The 19,101-nt window shown below is 48.9% G+C and overlaps 1 protein-coding gene across 2 annotated transcripts in view; it reads left to right on the plus strand.

Annotated features, from left to right (window-relative positions):
- The window catches only part of LOC110528830 (lysine-specific demethylase 6A), a 91,216-nt gene that overhangs the window by 30,241 nt on the left and 41,874 nt on the right, over window positions 1–19,101 (plus strand). Inside the window, exons 8-20 of one of the 2 annotated variants that reach the window (XM_021610962.2) lie at window positions 2,539–2,573; window positions 3,175–3,268; window positions 3,396–3,621; window positions 3,971–4,190; window positions 5,035–5,169; window positions 7,389–7,520; window positions 7,697–7,774; window positions 7,865–7,972; window positions 8,149–8,514; window positions 8,724–9,508; window positions 9,735–9,864; window positions 10,065–10,170; window positions 10,915–11,120. In XM_021610962.2, coding sequence (XP_021466637.2) covers window positions 2,539–2,573; window positions 3,175–3,268; window positions 3,396–3,621; window positions 3,971–4,190; window positions 5,035–5,169; window positions 7,389–7,520; window positions 7,697–7,774; window positions 7,865–7,972; window positions 8,149–8,514; window positions 8,724–9,508; window positions 9,735–9,864; window positions 10,065–10,170; window positions 10,915–11,120 — 2,621 coding nt within the window. The remainder of the gene's footprint in view (window positions 1–2,538; window positions 2,574–3,174; window positions 3,269–3,395; window positions 3,622–3,970; window positions 4,191–5,034; window positions 5,170–7,388; window positions 7,521–7,696; window positions 7,775–7,864; window positions 7,973–8,148; window positions 8,515–8,723; window positions 9,509–9,734; window positions 9,865–10,064; window positions 10,171–10,914; window positions 11,121–19,101) is intronic. The other variant, XM_021610963.2, reaches the window with a different exon arrangement.

The raw sequence follows: 19,101 nt of genomic DNA on the forward strand, positions 1-19,101 counted from the left end.
TAACGCCGAGGTCCTTCAGTTTTATTTGAGACGACTGTACAACCATCAAGATTAATTGTCAGATTCAACAGAAGATCTCTTTTGTTTCTTGGGACCTAGAACAAGCATCTGTTTTGTCTGAGTTTAAAAGTAGAAAAGCTAGCTAGCTCATGGATGCCAACAATGTTCTTCCCCAAATCTGTTTCAGTAGCTGTAGTTAGCTAGCTAACTATATATCTAGGTGTCATCTAAAATAACCATAATTTATAAGACAGTTCTTATTTTATTAATGGTGGTCGAACGCATCTATGTGAAGCTAGCCACAATAAGGATAAGCCACAATAGTGGACTTTGCGGTTAGAAGCATGTCATTGACAGTGATGCAAATGAATACAAATAGTGGAATTATGCCATAATTTAATAGATCATGCTAAATGAGGTTTGAATGTTATATAAAATCAACTTGTTGATTTTTAAATCACACTGGATGTATTATACTTTAGAATTGCATTGGGGGCATACTTATTTCACTGTACAGCCTTACCTATGGATTGTGGATCAATGAGATGGGGTATCAGTCTACTCAGTGACACCCAGAGAACATTAGAGATGAGCTCTTATTGCGGGACTCTGAAACAACTATGAATTGAGCCACATTTTGTCAACTTATGTGTATTGAACACTATTCCAGAGGAAAAACAATACTGCGTGGATGTTTTGGAGTCTAACTCTGAGGATGATGTTGGGGGAAAATATCTTTGGTATTGAATAGACTGATACACCATTTCATTGATCCTCAATCCTTAGGTAAAGCTGTACAGTGCAATATGTATGTCAATACACACAATAGGCTGACTGGGGAGGTGATTTCACAGTCACAGTCCTGCGATAAGAGCTACAATGCCAATGTTTGCGTAAACTCTTCACAGTTGTGTTCTGTTGGCGTCAGAGTAGACTAATGCATTTCATTGCTTCACATTCCAACCTTGTTTAACATTATCTAGTATAAATGTCATGATTCCACCAATTTTAACCTTCAACATCACTTTCAAAGAGGTACTTTTATTTTGAAGGCAAACTGCAAATTACGCTATTGTGCCTAATCCTTATTGTGGCTAGCTTAACAACACAAACCGATCTGGTCGAGCTTCAAAAGGCAGATTATTCTAGCTGGCTGCTTATAACGTTAGCTTTGGGCAATGAATTCCATTATCTTGGCGTTAATGGATTTCACCTCGAGTTGTCTCGCTGAAATATTCTTTCTCTTTCAAATGACTGCTCGATCCACACAGCAGACATGGTGGGCTAGGTTAGGAATGCTGTGTTGCGTGTGTTGTGCAAAATTTTACTTGGCGTCATTACGTCATCTACCTACATTATATAGGTATGCACGTCAGCGTTGACATCGGTTTTGCACATCGGCGTTAAACTAGACATCGGGCTGATACCGACGTTGAAATTTTTAGCTAATATCATCCGATTTCGATATGTTCACTGATATATCGTGCATCCCTACTGATAACGAATCCTAATTGCTAAGTTGCCTCATAACTCTGTGTTGTCTGTTCACACTGCTATGCTTTATCTTGGCCAGGTTGCAGTTGTAAATGAGAACTTGTTCTCAACTAGCCTACCTGGTTAAATAAAGGTGGGAGAAAAAAATATTATTATTTTATTTTTTTTACCTTTTAACTAGGCAAGTCAGTTAAGAACAAATTCTTATTTTCAATGACAGTCTAGGAACAGTGGGTTAACTGCTTTATTCAGGGGCGGAACGACAGATTTTTACCTTGTCAGCTCGGGATTCGATCTTGCAACCTTTCGGTTCCTAGTCCAATGCTCTAACCACTAGGCTACCTGTTGCCATGTGACGTGTAGGCCAGTGACAACGCATCTCAATTTAATCTATTTTAAATTTGGGCTGTAATGCAACAAAATGTGGAAAAAGTCAAGGGGTGTGAATACTTTCAGAATGCACTGTAGCTAACCCAACAACTGTAACAATGTATTTGATCAGAGTGAAAGGAGGTGGCGTGGTAGGGTTTATCTAGCATACCGAAAACATTACACTGCATGATATTATTGTTATTTCATTTGGCTTTCTCCCCCTCTACTGGCTCCTATCGCCTGGAACCTGTTACCTAGGAGACCCCCAATTCCCGTCCCGCTGGAGTGTTTCCAATCAGGCACAGGGACAAACACACATATCCTCCCTCTCTTTCTCTCTCTCACACGCGTCCTTTCTATCTCTGTTACACACACACATCCTCTCTCGGTCTTTCTCACACATCAAGGGCAGTCTCACCTCTGTGTATCAGTCTGGTTGGGCTCATTCACTCTGCTCAGAGACACACAGTACTGCTCTACAGACAAGTCAACCTGCTGCCACTGGAGGAGACAGCCTAGCAGCTCATCTGTTCAACACAGTGGATTAACTGCAATCATTTCTGTTTTTACTGGAGTCGTTCCATTTTGACCAGAATTTTGATGCTGAATGTTGGAGTTTTTTTCTGAAGTAGCCAACAATTTGTATTTTTTTGTTGTCCTTCTCTTCCTCAGTTCAGTTCCACATCGCCCATTTGTATGAGATTCAGGTAAGCCTTGTCCTTTTCTTCTTATCTCATTGAATTGTGTTTGTACTGTAGCTACGTGCTTCCCGTTTCAGTAAGTATTCAACAACGCTGTTCAAGAATAAGTTACTTACCCTAAAATATTAACTATACAACTATTCTATGCTAGCTAGCGTTTTATCAGCTAGGCTAATTGAGCCGAGAGAGCCTTGTGTTGTGATCAAATGACCACGCATCATATAAAATGGATTGGTTTCCCTCTCGGCCAGTTCCGTGTGGTTGCCATGGTAACAGGAGTCCCTATCTCTCGTATGCCCGTGTGATTCGTCTTTCACACTGCTTTGGCTTAAGCAGCAGCTCTTAATAATCGGACCATGTTGGCTGACTGACTGCAGTAGCACCACAGGAGTGCAGAGCTGTGGGTCAGTCAGTGTTCTGCTGTGTCAGTAGGACATGGCTGCAGCAGAGTCATTACATCCAGCAGTCTGTTGGGAGTAAAATGTCTCGGTGCAGGCTAGGGACACTGCTTAATCTGTCAAATATGGCACGTCATTTGTTATTCTCACCCTCCTTTTTTCCCTCTCTCTTTCTCCTTCCCTCGCTCTCGTTCTCCCGTTTTCTGCAGAAGAGATACCGGGCTGCCAAGGAGGCGTACGAGACCCTTCTGCAGACAGAGAATCTCCCAGCACAGGTGAAGGCCACTACCCTGCAGCAGCTAGGTAAGACCACACACAGCTGATGAAAAGAAAGACTGGGTCTGGCACTGAATAAATGGATGGATGGGATAATGGCTAGTGATGGAAATGTTGACCTATTGTTCTGTGTTCTCCCCTCCCCCTCTACTAGGCTGGATGCACCACACGGTGGAGCAGCTAGGAGACCGAGCCAACAAGGACAGCTATGCCATCCAGTGTCTGCAGAAATCACTGGAGGCAGACCCCAACTCGGGACAGTCCTGGTACTTCCTGGGCAGGTGCTACTCCAGTATTGGCAAGGTCCAGGATGCGTTCGTCTCCTACAGGCAGTCCATAGACAAATCAGAAGCCAGTGCAGACACTTGGTGTTCAATAGGGTAGGCATTAGACCGTACGTCTTCTCTCTCTCTCTCTCTCTCTCTCTCGATCCGTCTTTGTTTTGCTCTGCTATCACTCTCCCACTCCTCTCCCTCTCACCATCCCATCTCTCCCTCCTTTGTCATTCTTTCTGTCACCCTTTCCACTCCTCTCTCTTTAACCTTTTCCACCCCTTAACACTGTGTCCTCTACTCTTTTTACCACTCACCGGTCTGTCCTCTCTACCCCTCTTTTTCTATATTTAACCTCTCCACCCCTCTTTCTCTGCCTCTTTTTCAATATTCCACCCTCTCCCCATCCCTTTTTCTCCCTGTCCCCCTCTCCTCAATCATTTCCTCTCTTCATTAGTGTTCTGTACCAGCAACAGAACCAGCCCATGGATGCTCTGCAGGCGTACATCTGTGCAGTGCAGCTGGACCACGGCCACGCCGCTGCCTGGATGGACCTGGGCACACTCTACGAGTCCTGCAGCCAGCCGCATGACGCCATAAAGTGCTACATCAACGCCATGCGCAGCAAGGCCTGCTCCAACGCCACTGCGCTCACACAACGCATCAAATGCCTGCAGGTGAGGAGAGGGGGAGAGACTCGGGAGGGAGGTGTTCAGTCCCAAATCAACCCCTAGCTCCCTACCGCTAAGATGGTTAGGGGAGGGGATACTCCTGAGTTCACTGACCACTGGTTGGGTGCTTCTTTTTTCACCTGTTGGAGATCTGAAAGAATTTGGACAGGTGTCAGCAAAGTGGGAATGGTTTAATCTAGCCCTCTTGTTGACTAGGTTGAGTTACCACCATGTTTGCTCCCATCCTTTCAGAACTAAAATGGGTGTTCAGGGGCTAAGAGTTGATTGGACTGGGTGGGAGAGGTCTGAAGACCCACTTTGAATCCCACTGCTGGAGAGACCTATGATCTGAGCTGCTGGGCTACTCAAACTTTACTATTCTGAACTACAGATTGTGGAAACCATTTTCTGAATGCCAGAAGGCAAATCTGTGTGTGTTCACAGTGGAACCTGGCTCCTCCAGTCCCATACCCCATGTCTTGTCCATTTTGATGTAAAAACATTACCCCGCATTCATCTGTATGTATGAATGAGGGAACATTCTCCAGTCACCAGTAATTTGAGCATAATTCCCTGGCATTAAGACATTTGTTTTAATGATTGTGTTGTGTAAATTCATTCAAAGTGCACATATGACCCCCAACTTCCCTGTTTGGTTGACCACTCTACTAAAGACCATAATGGGCAAACATACCGTTATTCCATCCTCAGTAACAGATGGGGCCACTGATAGGCCAAGCTAGTAGCTAACCGGCTACATGAGAGCGACCGTAACAAGACAATAACATTTTGATCGCAAGATCATTTTAAGTCATTAAAATGTTGTTTTCACACGTTTTCCATTCCATAGGCTCAGTTGAGTAACCCCCAGGTCACTAGTCTACAGAGTAAAAGTAAAATGCTTCCTCTTATTGATGAGGCCTGGAGTCTACCAATCCCAGCAGAGCTAACCTCCAGGCAGGGTGGCCTGAACACTGCACCGCAGGTGAGACCAGATAGACCACTCCCCCCACACCCCCACACCCCCACACACAACCCTCTACACACACCACCCCCACCGCCAACGGGCAACACATCACCTGGAGCTTCTCCATGAGTCTTCCTGTGGAGTAACCGATGCCCTAGAGCAGTCATAAGAACCAATTTAACCAAGTTATGCTCACAATCTGGAAAAGTTACAGTGACTGGAAAAACCCCTGGTAAGTCATTCATATAGCTGTACCTGGTGTGGTTTTTAGGTGCAGCTTGTTAAGGCAGCGATCTAGTCATACTGTGGCTTGAGACATGACATGCAAATGTTATGACGTGATTTGCCACAATTTCTTGTTATGACTGCTTAGGGCTTTTGTTATGACTGACAGGATCAAGGGAGGTGTTGCCTATCCCAATCCCCTCCTCCCTTCCCCAATCTCCCTGACACAGCCACAGGCCAACCTCACTACCCACTGTCTATCAGTATCTGTTATCATGGCTTCACAGCTCAAAGATCAATTTGGTTCATTTTAAATTGGTTTAATTTAATTTCTCCATTCAAAAATAATACATTTTAATTGTGACATCCAGTGTATTTACACAATATAAAAATACAATGAAATTTAAATACTCATGTATTTTTTTTACCAGACTAAAAAAAACAACTTGCTATTCCACACTGAAACGATTGTTGAATAGCGGCAAGACGTCAGTTGATTGTCGTTGTGATTGGTGAGGTTGTGCCTCAGTAGAATAGTTCCAGGTTGACATTCTTCCTCTCATTCATCCTGAGGTCATCAGGTGCCTTGCTGCCTCTGAAACCTAGCGATGCCCCCTAGTGTTGCAGTACCATTCATTCACTTTCATTATAGACAACATTAGTTCCTGTGTGTGTGTGTTCGTTGAGTATAATTCTCAGCATCAGACTATACAAACCGAAGCCGTCTTCAGATGTTTGTTTTGGGGAGGAGACGGGAGAGGGTTGTTTTCTTTCACTTGTATTCATAAAAAAAACAGGTTGACATGGTTTCAGGTGTTCTGATTATGACCACAACCCATATTTTCAACAAATCCATTTTCATGTGGAATGGAGGATGACAATTCACACCTGGAGTTGTCTTTTTGAACGTTTTGATGATTTCGTTTTAAGAGCTGCAACTGCCAAGGGCTTAGCGTTGTGGTATGAGCAGGCAAAGCCTTTGTATGGCCAAGCGGCTTTGTTGGCGATAAGGGTAAGGGTCAACGTGAAAGGGTTGACAGTTTGTGATGAGAAATTCCACTCTACCGGTCATCTTCAGGGTATCATTGTAGATTGTTTGTAAAAAATAAAATTGCAGGGAAGAAATATGTATGTGTTTTGAAGTCCCGACATCACCCTCCTGCTTTTGTTCTCCCTCTCTAACTGCCTATCCCTTTATTCTGTCACTTCCTCTGCATCCTTCACGTTGCTACCTGCCCTTTAATTTTCCCTGCGACCCTCTTCTCTTGCTCTCCTTTTATCCCTCCATCTCTGCCTGTGATCTACCCCTTCCTGTCCCTTTCTCTCTTCTCCTGCATCCCTCCTGTGTTTCTGTGATCTACCCCTTCCTGACCCTTTCTCTCTTCTCCTGCATCCCTCCTGTCTGCCTGTGATCTACCCCTTTCTTTCTCTCTTCTCCTGCATCCCTCCTGTCTGCCTGTGATCTACCCCTTCCTGTCCCTTTCTCTCTTCTCCTGCATCCCTCCTGTGTTTCTGTGATCTACCCCTTCCTGTCCCTTTCTCTCTTCTCCTGCATCCCTCCTGTCTGCCTGTGATCTACCCCTTTCTTTCTCTCTTCTCCTGCATCCCTCCTGTCTGCCTGTGATCTACCCCTTCCTGTCCCTTTCTCTCTTCTCCTGCATCCCTCCTGTGTTTCTGTGATCTACCCCTTCCTGTCCCTTTCTCTCTTCTCCTGCATCCCTCCTGTCTGCCTGTGATCTACCCCTTCCTTTCCCTTTCTCTCTTCTCCTGCATCCCTCCTGTCTGCCTGTGATCTACCCCTTCCCGTCCCTTTCTCTCTTCTCCTGCATCCCTCCTGTCTGCCTGTGATCTACCCCTTCCTTTCCCTTTCTCTCTTCTCCTGCATCCCTCCTGTCTTTCTGTGCACTTTACCTCACTGCTTTACCTTCTATCATGTTTTCAACACCCTTCACTGCCCTCCCTTGCAACCCCTTCACTCTCCCTCCTCCTTCTCCTTCCCTCCCTCTCTGTAGGCGTGTAAGCCCCAGCACAGCTCGGAGGGAGGGGGATCGGGCCAGGCTCTGCCCCCACACGTGGGCCCTATGGGCCAGGGGGAGGACCAGTCCAGCCCTGCCAAGAGGAGGAGGGCCTCCAGCCCAGCCAAGGTATATTACACTATATTCAGATGGAGGTCTGATGTGTTTTTGTGGAACAGACATCAGGTAGCATAGGAAATCGTGTAAGCAGTATGTTACAATACCACTTGCATCCATTTAAATATTTTAGCTTGGCTGAAGATAAGGAATCTCTCACTCCTAACTCTCAAACACTCCTTTTGCAGAGCCAGCCAGATTCCTGGGCTAGTAACTCGGCACAGCAGCCAGTCCCCAACTGGTACCTGTCACCACAGAAACTACAGGTAAACACACACTTTACACACCCTGCGTCCCCCTGCTGATTCCGTCTCTACACATACACACACTAATCTGTACGTCCTCGGTGCTCCCAGCTCCTGGACCAGTTGAGGAGTAACCGGGCCAGTCTGAAGCCCCTACAGCTGCAGATGCTGGAGCAGCTGGAGGCACAACTCAACCTAATGCAGCAGCACCAGCAGCAGGTACACACACACTTATTACCCCCAGATGTTTACCTGATGGCCTGCAAGCAGTATACTGTATGTCCCTTCTAATTATTCTAATGTAGAGTAATATATTGACTAATTCATGTTAATCCACTGAAAGTGCTGTTGTTAATTAGACTAAACCCCGATGTTGTGATTATGTTGTTCTACAGATGAGACAGAATGCATCTGGACAGCTGCGTCCCTCCCTCCCCAACGGCCCCTCAGCTACCAACTCTCTTCCCCCCCCTCACTCTAGCCTGCCCCTCTCCCGGCCCCACCTGGCCCCTCAGGGTTCGTTGCGGCCTCCCTGCCCCCCTCGACCACTGGCCAACGGGCCTCTGGCAGGCGGGACACCACACGGACACTCTGACACACTTTCTGTGGGCAATAATAATAATGATGATGACCCGGTGGCAGCCACAGGACCCAACGGAGACGTGCCTTACCTGCAGCCCGGCGCACTACTACCTCACACCTGCACAAGCACCCAATCACAGGACACAGCGCGCCGGGCCCTGCACCTAAACTCCACTCAGGTAGGACTCTACCTGTTCACTCTATTCAGGTCTATGTGAAGCTCATATAGGCTCTGAGTGAACTGCTATTCTTTTCTGTGCTAATTCTTGCTTAGTTATCTCAGATGTTCCTTAGTAAGGAGAGAACTAGACCTACTGAATGTTGTTTAGCTATAGTCCTTATTCTGATCTAACAGTGGGGTTCCCTCCCTGCTCCCCTCTCTCTACAGGGGCTTCAGAAGGGTTCCGCTCCACATTGGGCGGGTCCTAATGGGGATGGGTCTCTCTCCTCCTCTGGGGGATCAACCCACCCCCTCTCGCACCCACAGACGCCCCACAATCAGGTTGGACATTCCGCCGCCCCGTCGCCGCGGCAACAGGCTCTCAACCACCTCCCGTCCCCCCCTTCTCCCCATCACTCTGCTACCTCAGGTGGAGCACCCGGCACCCCTGCTACCAAAGAGAGCACGGCCCTCGGCAACGGCCCCGCAGCCACGGCAACAAAGGGGCCTGGGGAGACGACAACGGCCAATAGCACTGCCGCGGCGGAAAGCTTATCCAATCACGTACAGTCGGCAGCGGGAGACGGCGGGACGAGCAACCAGTCCCCTCACCACAGCTCAGACAATCCTAAGGGGGGCGACCCCACCACCTCCGCCCCCCACAAGAAGATCAACAACATCCACCCGGCCGTCTCCTCGGCCGCTTCCTCCCCCATCTCTGCAATGTCCACCGCAACCCCCTCGCCCAAATCCACCGAGCCCGGCCAGACGACGGGCCCGCACGGCCTCAACAGCCCCTCCACCACCACCGCAACATTATCATCAGCCGGACCCGCCACCGTCGTCAATGGCAACGGCAAGGGGGGCATCTCCGAGGACTCCCAGAGCCCGTTGAAGGCGGACCCCCCTGCCACATGTCGCAGACCCACGCCACCCCATGCCCGCACCCCCCCATCATCCTCTTCCTCCGTGTCCATCTACCCCTCCTCCACTGATGTGCTCAAGGCCTGCAGGTTAGACTGGGGGGACCCTGTACCAGTTCTTATTGGGCTGTAGGAAATTTGATGGTCTCCCTCTTTTGGGAAGAGTATTGCATTGTAGTATTGCATTTGTTGGTAGAGGGAACTGTCAGAGCAGAGATTATACTGTAAAATCAAGAGGCTAATCTTGTATGTACCTTTTTCTCTCTTTGTCTGTCTCTCTCTTTGTCTCTCCTTTCCCTGTTTTTCTCTCTTTCAGAAACCTGGGGAAGAACGGTTTGTCTAGCAGCAGTATACTGCTGGATAAGTGTCCCCCTCCTCGCCTGCCCCCTCCTCCCTCCCCAGTCCTGCCCAAGGACAAACTCAACCCCCCCACACCAAGCATCTATGTGAGTATGGAAGAAAGACTTCGTCATAGTATAATAATGAAAGGGGAATGTTTTAGTCAATGTGATTCTGATGCGAATCTTGCAAATGTATATACACTCAACATTCAAAGGTGGTGTTTTGAAGACGTGAGATATATATTTTCAATTGAAATAATATTGAATGTCCTTTTTAAAAATGTTATTGTGTATTTGATCCCCAGCTGGAGAATAAGAGGGATGCCTTCTTCCCTCCGCTGCACCAGTTCTGCACAAACCCCTCCAACCCTGTCACCGTCATCAGAGGGCTGGCCGGGGCGCTCAAACTGGGTGAGTCTACCATTTATACTGCCACCTGCTGGTTAGGACTGTCATTACAATACCCGGTTTTGCCTTTTCTCATTTGGGTAAAAGTCCTTCCACCACCCTCTCTCCCCAGTGACCTTGAAACCGATAAGTGGTGGAGGAGATGTTCATTTGTTAGTAGGTGAACGGATGAGTCCAGCAACCTCAATAGCCATCTTTCATCAACTGCTGCTCCCGAGTGGCGCAGCAGTCTAAGGCACTGCTTCTCAGTGCTAGAGGCGTCACTACAGAACCTGGTTCGATTCCAGACTGATCACGACCGGCCGTGATTGGGAGTCCCGTAGGGCCCAGCGGGTTAGGGTTTGGCTGGGGGTAGGCCTTTATTGTAAATAAAAATTTGTTCTTAACTGACTTGCCTAGTAAAAATAAAATGAGTAAATGGTTATAAGTATCCTACCTGATTCCTTCGAAGAGCTTTAAAACCCTCCCTCTCTTTGCCGCCTCTCCTCAATTACCTTTGACCCTTTTCAAAAGGAGGCGAGAGAGGACGCAGGAGTTGAACCAATTCAATTGAGAAATGCCCCATGAAGGAGTCCTTGGTGCCGACCATTAACTTTGATGTTGCACTTATGCAAGCCCCAATGCAGCTTGAGCATTAGCAGGTTTCCAGGCCCTTTATTTGAGTGAGTGCCCGCTTCTACCCCTTGTTCACTCTTTCTCTCGCTCTCTTTTTCATAACCATCTCCTACCTCTTTCCCCCTCTCTCAGACCTGGGTCTGTTCTCTACTAAGACCCTAGTGGAGGCTAACCCAGACCATCTGGTTGAGTGTCGTACCCAGCTGTCTCAGCCCGCTGACGAGAACTGGGACCTGAGTGGTACCAAGAAGATGTGGCGCTGCGAGAGCGGCCGAGCTCACACCACCATCGCCAAATATGCCCAGTACCAGGCTGCCTCCTTCCAGGAGTCACTACGGGTTAGTAGAGGGAGATGCATACATACATACACACACACCCACCCAGGGTTTCCGTTAGGAAAATGTGGCGCTGGAGAACGTGAATGGAAAGATTTAAATTTACCGGATCCATATGCATTGGGTGCGTAGTCCAGTAAGGCATCCACCCACCGTGCTCAGAATGACAGAAATCACATGTATATTATGGTAATGCAGCTTAACAGAACAGGCATCTCCTGTAATGAAGCAGACAATAAAACATAATTCTCAAACATTTGCCAAAATCCAATTTGTTGGGAAACACAGGTCACCTGGTAGCAGTTGGGAAACACAGGTCACCTGGTAGCAGTTGGGAAACACAGGTCACCTGGTAGCAGTTGGGAAACACAGGTCACCTGGTAGCAGTTGGGAAACACAGGTCACCTGGTAGCAGTTGGGAAACACAGGTCACCTGGTAGCAGTTGGGAAACACAGGTCACCTGGTAGCAGTTCCATACGTGACCGATGAAAGTCTGTTAGAAACGAGGGGGAATCTAGAGGCAACAACTAGGATGGGTTATGACTAGGATGGTGCCTTGGCTTCTTGACACCTAAAGAAAGTTGATCTGAAAACCAATAGAACAGCATAGTGGTGGGTCCAACATGTAATAAAATGTCTGTAATCATTCAAAATACTTCAAAGCATTACTTGGCCACAGAGGGATCAAGGATCATTAGCTTATTTTTGTACTTTTTTTTTTTAAAGACACCGTATCGGGCTACTTATTTTTTATTTATTTTTTTTACCCCTTTTTTTCACAACCCAACCAAGCCGCACTGCTTCTTAACACAGCGCGCATCCAACCCGGAAGCCAGCTGCACCAATGTGTCGGAGGAAACACCGTGCACCTGGCAACCTTGGTTAGCACGCACTGCGCCCGGCCCGCCACAGGAGTCGCTGGTGCGCGATGACACAAGGATATCCCTACCGGCCTAACCCGGACGACGCTAGGCCAATTGTGCGTCGCCCCACCTCTCGGTCGCGGCCGGTTACGACAGAGCCTGGGCGCGAACCCAGAGTCTCTGGTGGCACAGCTGGCGCTGCAGTACAGCACCCTTAACCACTGTGCCACCCGGGAGGCTATCATTAGCTTATTTTGACAAAAATATCTGATTGTTTCAAATCACAAGCTTCTAGGCCTATGCCTATTCGGGGAGCCCGTAATGTGGGCAACGCCCGTGGCAGTGAGCCTCTGAGTTGTGGCTGTCAGTAGAAAAACATCTCAAATATGAAGATAATGTGTGTTGAGTATAATTTTAAATGTTTAGACAAGAATGGGAGGGGTGTGTGGCGAAGATAGAGGCGAGTCGCTCTCCAGAATGACTCGGCTCTTTCCTGCCAAATCTTATGCATTCATTGTTTCATTGTGTGAATCTTTCTTTTTTTATCAATTCCCCATTACATACAGTACCAGTCAAAGTTTGGCAACAGCTACTCATTCAAGGGTTTTAATTTTCCAGTTTTTGACATTGTAGAATAATAGTGAAGACATCAAAACTATGAAATAACACACATGGAATCATGTAGTAACCAGAAAAGTGTTAGAAGAATCTCAAATATTTTAATTAAAGTAACCATCCATTGCCTTGATGAGTCGTGGTATTCAGTCGTGGTATTCCATCACCAGTAGTAAATGTACCGTTAATCCCTGTCATTTGGTAACATTGTTTTATGGTATTGTGTATATTAGGGCTGGACGATATGGCCAAAATGTCATATCCTGATAACAATACACATCACGATATAGCACATTTTCTGTAAATTCAATTTAGAAATAGTTTTTTGGGTCTCATCTGTAGACTCTCTCCGTACTGTTTCACATGATTCTTGCGTAGGTGGTAAAAGAGGTTAGTGGTGTTTGAGCCTGTTGTCGGGACCGGCCTGTTTCACATGGTAAAGGAGGCTAGTGGTGTTTGAGCCTGTTGTCGGGACCGGCCTGTTCCACATGGTAAAGGAGGTTAGTGGTGTTTGAGCCTGTTGGAGGGACCAGCCTGTTTCACATGGTAAAGGAGGTTAGTGGTGTTTGAGCCTGTTGTCGGGACCGGCCTGTTTCACATGGTAAAGGAGGCTAGTGGTGTTTGAGCCTGTTGTCGGGACCGGCCTGTTCCACATGGTAAAGGAGGTTAGTGGTGTTTGAGCCTGTTGGAGGGACCAGCCTGTTTCACATGGTAAAGGAGGTTAGTGGTGTTTGAGCCTGTTGTCGGGACCGGCCTGTTCCACATGGTAAAGGAGGTTAGTGGTGTTTGAGCCTGTTGGAGGGACCAGCCTGTTTCACATGGTAAAGGAGGTTAGTGGTGTTTGAGCCTGTTGGAGGGACCGACCTGTTTCACATGGTAAAGGAGGCTAGTGGTGTTTGAGCCTGTTGTCGGGACCGGCCTGTTTCACATGGTAAAGGAGGTTAGTGGTGTTTGAGCCTGTTGGAGGGACCAGCCTGTTTCACATGGTAAAGGAGGCTAGTGGTGTTTGAGCCTGTTGGAGGGACCGTCCTGTTCCACATGGTAAAGGAGGTTAGTGGTGTTTGAGCCTGTTGTCGGGACCGGCCTGTTTCACATGGTAAAGGAGGTTAGTGGTGTTTGAGCCTGTTGTCGGGACCGTACTGTTCCACATGGTAAAGGAGGCTAGTGGTGTTTGAGCCTGTTGGAGGGACCGTCCTGTTCCACATGGTAAAGGAGGTTAGTGGTGTTTGAGCCTGTTGTCGGGACCGACCTGTTTCACATGGTAAAGGAGGCTAGTGGTGTTTGAGCCTGTTGGAGGGACCGTCCTGTTCCACATGGTAAAGGAGGTTAGTGGTGTTTGAGCCTGTTGTCGGGACCGTACTGTTCCACATGGTAAAGGAGGCTAGTGGTGTTTGAGCCTGTTGGAGGGACCAGCCTGTTCCACATGGTAAAGGAGGTTAGTGGTGTTTGAGCCTGTTGTCGGGACCGGCCTGTTCCACATGGTAAAGGAGGTTAGTGGTGTTTGAGCCTGTTGGAGGGACCAGCCTGTTTCACATGGTAAAGGAGGTTAGTGGTGTTTGAGCCTGTTGTCGGGACCGACCTGTTCCACATGGTAAAGGAGGCTAGTGGTGTTTGAGCCTGTTGGAGGGACCGTCCTGTTCCACATGGTAAAGGAGGTTAGTGGTGTTTGAGCCTGTTGTCGGGACCGGCCTGTTTCACATGGTAAAGGAGGTTAGTGGTGTTTGAGCCTGTTGTCGGGACCGTACTGTTCCACATGGTAAAGGAGGCTAGTGGTGTTTGAGCCTGTTGGAGGGACCGTCCTGTTCCACATGGTAAAGGAGGTTAGTGGTGTTTGAGCCTGTTGTCGGGACCGACCTGTTTCACATGGTAAAGGAGGCTAGTGGTGTTTGAGCCTGTTGTCGGGACCGTACTGTTCCACATGGTAAAGGAGGCTAGTGGTGTTTGAGCCTGTTGGAGGGACCGTCCTGTTCCACATGGTAAAGGAGGTTAGTGGTGTTTGAGCCTGTTGTCGGGACCGACCTGTTTCACATGGTAAAGGAGGCTAGTGGTGTTTGAGCCTGTTGGAGGGACCGTCCTGTTCCACATGGTAAAGGAGGTTAGTGGTGTTTGAGCCTGTTGTCGGGACCGACCTGTTTCACATGGTAAAGGAGGTTAGTGGTGTTTGAGCCTGTTGTCGGGACCGGCCTGTTTCACATGGTAAAGGAGGTTAGTGGTGTTTGAGCCTGTTGTCGGGACCGTACTGTTCCACATGGTAAAGGAGGTTAGTGGTGTTTGAGCCTGTTGTCGGGACCGGCCTGTTTCACATGGTAAAGGAGGTTATTGGTGTTTGAGCCTGTTGTCGGGACCGTACTGTTCCACATGGTAAAGGAGGTTAGTGGTGTTTGAGCCTGTTGGAGGGACCAGCCTGTTCCACATGGTAAAGGAGGCTAGTGGTGTTTGAGCCTGTTGTCGGGACCGTACTGTTCCACATGGTAAAGGAGGCTAGTGGTGTTTGAGCCTGTTGGAGGGACCGTCCTGTTCCACATGGTAAAGGAGGTTAGTGGTGTTTGAGCCTGTTGTCGGGACCGACCTGTTTCACATGGTAAAGGAGGCTAGTGGTGTTTGAGCCTGTTGGAGGGACCGTCCTGTTCCACATGGTAAAGGAGGTTAGTGGTGTTTGAGCCTGTTGTCGGGACCGTACTGTTCCACATGGTAAAGGAGGCTAGTGGTGTTTGAGCCTGTTGGAGGGACCAGCCTGTTCCACATGGTAAAGGAGGTTAGTGGTGTTTGAGCCTGTTGTCGGGACCAGCCTGTTTCACATGGTAAAGGAGGTTAGTGGTGTTTGAGCCTGTTGGAGGGACCGGCCTGTTCCACATGGTAAAGGAGGTTAGTGGTGTTTGAGCCTGTTGTCGGGACCAGCCTGTTTCACATGGTAAAGGAGGTTAGTGGTGTTTGAGCCTGTTGTCGGGACCGGCCTGTTTCACATGGTAAAGGAGGCTAGTGGTGTTTGAGCCTGTTGTCGGGACCGGCCTGTTCCACATGGTAAAGGAGGTTAGTGGTGTTTGAGCCTGTTGGAGGGACCAGCCTGTTTCACATGGTAAAGGAGGTTAGTGGTGTTTGAGCCTGTTGTCGGGACCGGCCTGTTCCACATGGTAAAGGAGGTTAGTGGTGTTTGAGCCTGTTGGAGGGACCAGCCTGTTTCACATGGTAAAGGAGGTTAGTGGTGTTTGAGCCTGTTGGAGGGACCGACCTGTTTCACATGGTAAAGGAGGCTAGTGGTGTTTGAGCCTGTTGTCGGGACCGGCCTGTTTCACATGGTAAAGGAGGTTAGTGGTGTTTGAGCCTGTTGGAGGGACCAGCCTGTTTCACATGGTAAAGGAGGCTAGTGGTGTTTGAGCCTGTTGGAGGGACCGTCCTGTTCCACATGGTAAAGGAGGTTAGTGGTGTTTGAGCCTGTTGTCGGGACCGGCCTGTTTCACATGGTAAAGGAGGTTAGTGGTGTTTGAGCCTGTTGTCGGGACCGTACTGTTCCACATGGTAAAGGAGGCTAGTGGTGTTTGAGCCTGTTGGAGGGACCGTCCTGTTCCACATGGTAAAGGAGGTTAGTGGTGTTTGAGCCTGTTGTCGGGACCGACCTGTTTCACATGGTAAAGGAGGCTAGTGGTGTTTGAGCCTGTTGGAGGGACCGTCCTGTTCCACATGGTAAAGGAGGTTAGTGGTGTTTGAGCCTGTTGTCGGGACCGTACTGTTCCACATGGTAAAGGAGGCTAGTGGTGTTTGAGCCTGTTGGAGGGACCAGCCTGTTCCACATGGTAAAGGAGGTTAGTGGTGTTTGAGCCTGTTGTCGGGACCAGCCTGTTTCACATGGTAAAGGAGGTTAGTGGTGTTTGAGCCTGTTGGAGGGACCGGCCTGTTCCACATGGTAAAGGAGGTTATTGGTGTTTGAGCCTGTTGTCGGGACCAGCCTGTTTCACATGGTAAAGGAGGTTAGTGGTGTTTGAGCCTGTTGTCGGGACCAGCCTGTTTCACATGGTAAAGGAGGCTAGTGGTGTTTGAGCCTGTTGGAGGGACCGTCCTGTTCCACATGGTAAAGGAGGTTAGTGGTGTTTGAGCCTGTTGTCGGGACCGTACTGTTCCACATGGTAAAGGAGGTTAGTGGTGTTTGAGCCTGTTGTCGGGACCAGCCTGTTTCACATGGTAAAGGAGGTTAGTGGTGTTTGAGCCTGTTGTCGGGACCAGCCTGTTTCACATGGTAAAGGAGGTTAGTGGTGTTTGAGCCTGTTGGAGGGACCGGCCTGTTCCACATGGTAAAGGAGGTTAGTGGTGTTTGAGCCTGTTGTCGGGACCGATCTGTTTCACATGGTAAAGGAGGTTAGTGGTGTTTGAGCCTGTTGTCGGGACCAGCCTGTTTCACATGGTAAAGGAGGTTAGTGGTGTTTGAGCCTGTTGTCGGGACCAGCCTGTTTCACATGGTAAAGGAGGCTAGTGGTGTTTGAGCCTGTTGGAGGGACCGTCCTGTTCCACATGGTAAAGGAGGTTAGTGGTGTTTGAGCCTGTTGGAGGGACCGGCCTGTTCCACATGGTAAAGGAGGTTAGTGGTGTTTGAGCCTGTTGTCGGGACCGTCCTGTTTCACATGGTAAAGGAGGTTAGTGGTGTTTGAGCCTGTTGTCGGGACCAGCCTGTTTCACATGGTAAAGGAGGTTAGTGGTGTTTGAGCCTGTTGGAGGGACCGGCCTGTTCCACATGGTAAAGGAGGTTAGTGGTGTTTGAGCCTGTTGGAGGGACCGGCCTGTTTCACATGGTAAAGGAGGTTAGTGGTGTTTGAGCCTGTTGGAGGGACCGACCTGTTTCACATGGTAAAGGAGGCTAGTGGTGTTTGAGCCTGTTGTCGGGACCGGCCTGTTTCACATGGTAAAGGAGGTTAGTGGTGTTTGAGCCTGTTGGAGGGACCGACCTGTTTCACATGGTAAAGGAGGCTAGTGGTGTTTGAGCCTGTTGTCGGGACCGACCTGTTTCACATGGTAAAGGAGGCTAGTGGTGTTTGAGCCTGTTGTCGGGACCGTCCTGTTCCACATGGTAAAGGAGGTTAGTGGTGTTTGAGCCTGTTGGAGGGACCAGCCTGTTCCACATGGTAAAGGAGGCTAGTGGTGTTTGAGCCTGTTGTCGGGACCGACCTGTTTCACATGGTAAAGGAGGCTAGTGGTGTTTGAGCCTGTTGTCGGGACCGTCCTGTTCCACATGGTAAAGGAGGTTAGTGGTGTTTGAGCCTGTTGTCGGGACCGGCCTGTTTCACATGGTAAAGGAGGTTAGTGGTGTTTGAGCCTGTTGTCGGGACCGTACTGTTCCACATGGTAAAGGAGGTTAGTGGTGTTTGAGCCTGTTGGAGGGACCAGCCTGTTCCACATGGTAAAGGAGGCTAGTGGTGTTTGAGCCTGTTGGAGGGACCGACCTGTTTCACATGGTAAAGGAGGTTAGTGGTGTTTGAGCCTGTTGTCGGGACCGACCTGTTTCACATGGTAAAGGAGGCTAGTGGTGTTTGAGCCTGTTGTCGGGACCGTCCTGTTCCACATGGTAAAGGAGGTTAGTGGTGTTTGAGCCTGTTGTCGGGACCGGCCTGTTTCACATGGTAAAGGAGGTTATTGGTGTTTGAGCCTGTTGTCGGGACCGTACTGTTCCACATGGTAAAGGAGGTTAGTGGTGTTTGAGCCTGTTGGAGGGACCAGCCTGTTCCACATGGTAAAGGAGGCTAGTGGTGTTTGAGCCTGTTGGAGGGACCGACCTGTTTCACATGGTAAAGGAGGTTAGTGGTGTTTGAGCCTGTTGGAGGGACCAGCCTGTTTCACATGGTAAAGGAGGTTAGTGGTGTTTGAGCCTGTTGTCGGGACCGGCCTGTTTCACATGGTAAAGGAGGTTAGTGGTGTTTGAGCCTGTTGTCGGGACCAGCCTGTTTCACATGGTAAAGGAGGTTAGTGGTGTTTGAGCCTGTTGTCGGGACCGGCCTGTTTCACATGGTAAAGGAGGTTAGTGGTGTTTGAGCCTGTTGTCGGGACCGGCCTGTTTCACATGGTAAAGGAGGTTAGTGGTGTTTGAGCCTGTTGTCGGGACCGGCCTGTTCCACATGGTAAAGGAGGTTAGTGGTGTTTGAGCCTGTTGGAGGGACCAGCCTGTTCCACATGGTAAAGGAGGTTAGTGGTGTTTGAGCCTGTTGGAGGGACCAGCCTGTTCCACATGGTAAAGGAGGTTAGTGGTGTTTGAGCCTGTTGTCGGGACCAGCCTGTTTCACATGGTAAAGGAGGTTAGTGGTGTTTGAGCCTGTTGTCGGGACCGTACTGTTTCACATGGTAAAGGAGGTTAGTGGTGTTTGAGCCTGTTGTCGGGACCGGCCTGTTCCACATGGTAAAGGAGGTTAGTGGTGTTTGAGCCTGTTGTCGGGACCGGCCTGTTCCACATGGTAAAGGAGGTTAGTGGTGTTTGAGCCTGTTGTCGGGACCGACCTGTTTCACATGGTAAAGGAGGCTAGTGGTG

The sequence above is a fragment of the Oncorhynchus mykiss genome, chromosome 7 (genome assembly GCF_013265735.2).
Source record: "Oncorhynchus mykiss isolate Arlee chromosome 7, USDA_OmykA_1.1, whole genome shotgun sequence".
Taxonomy (NCBI): Eukaryota; Metazoa; Chordata; class Actinopteri; order Salmoniformes; family Salmonidae; genus Oncorhynchus; species Oncorhynchus mykiss.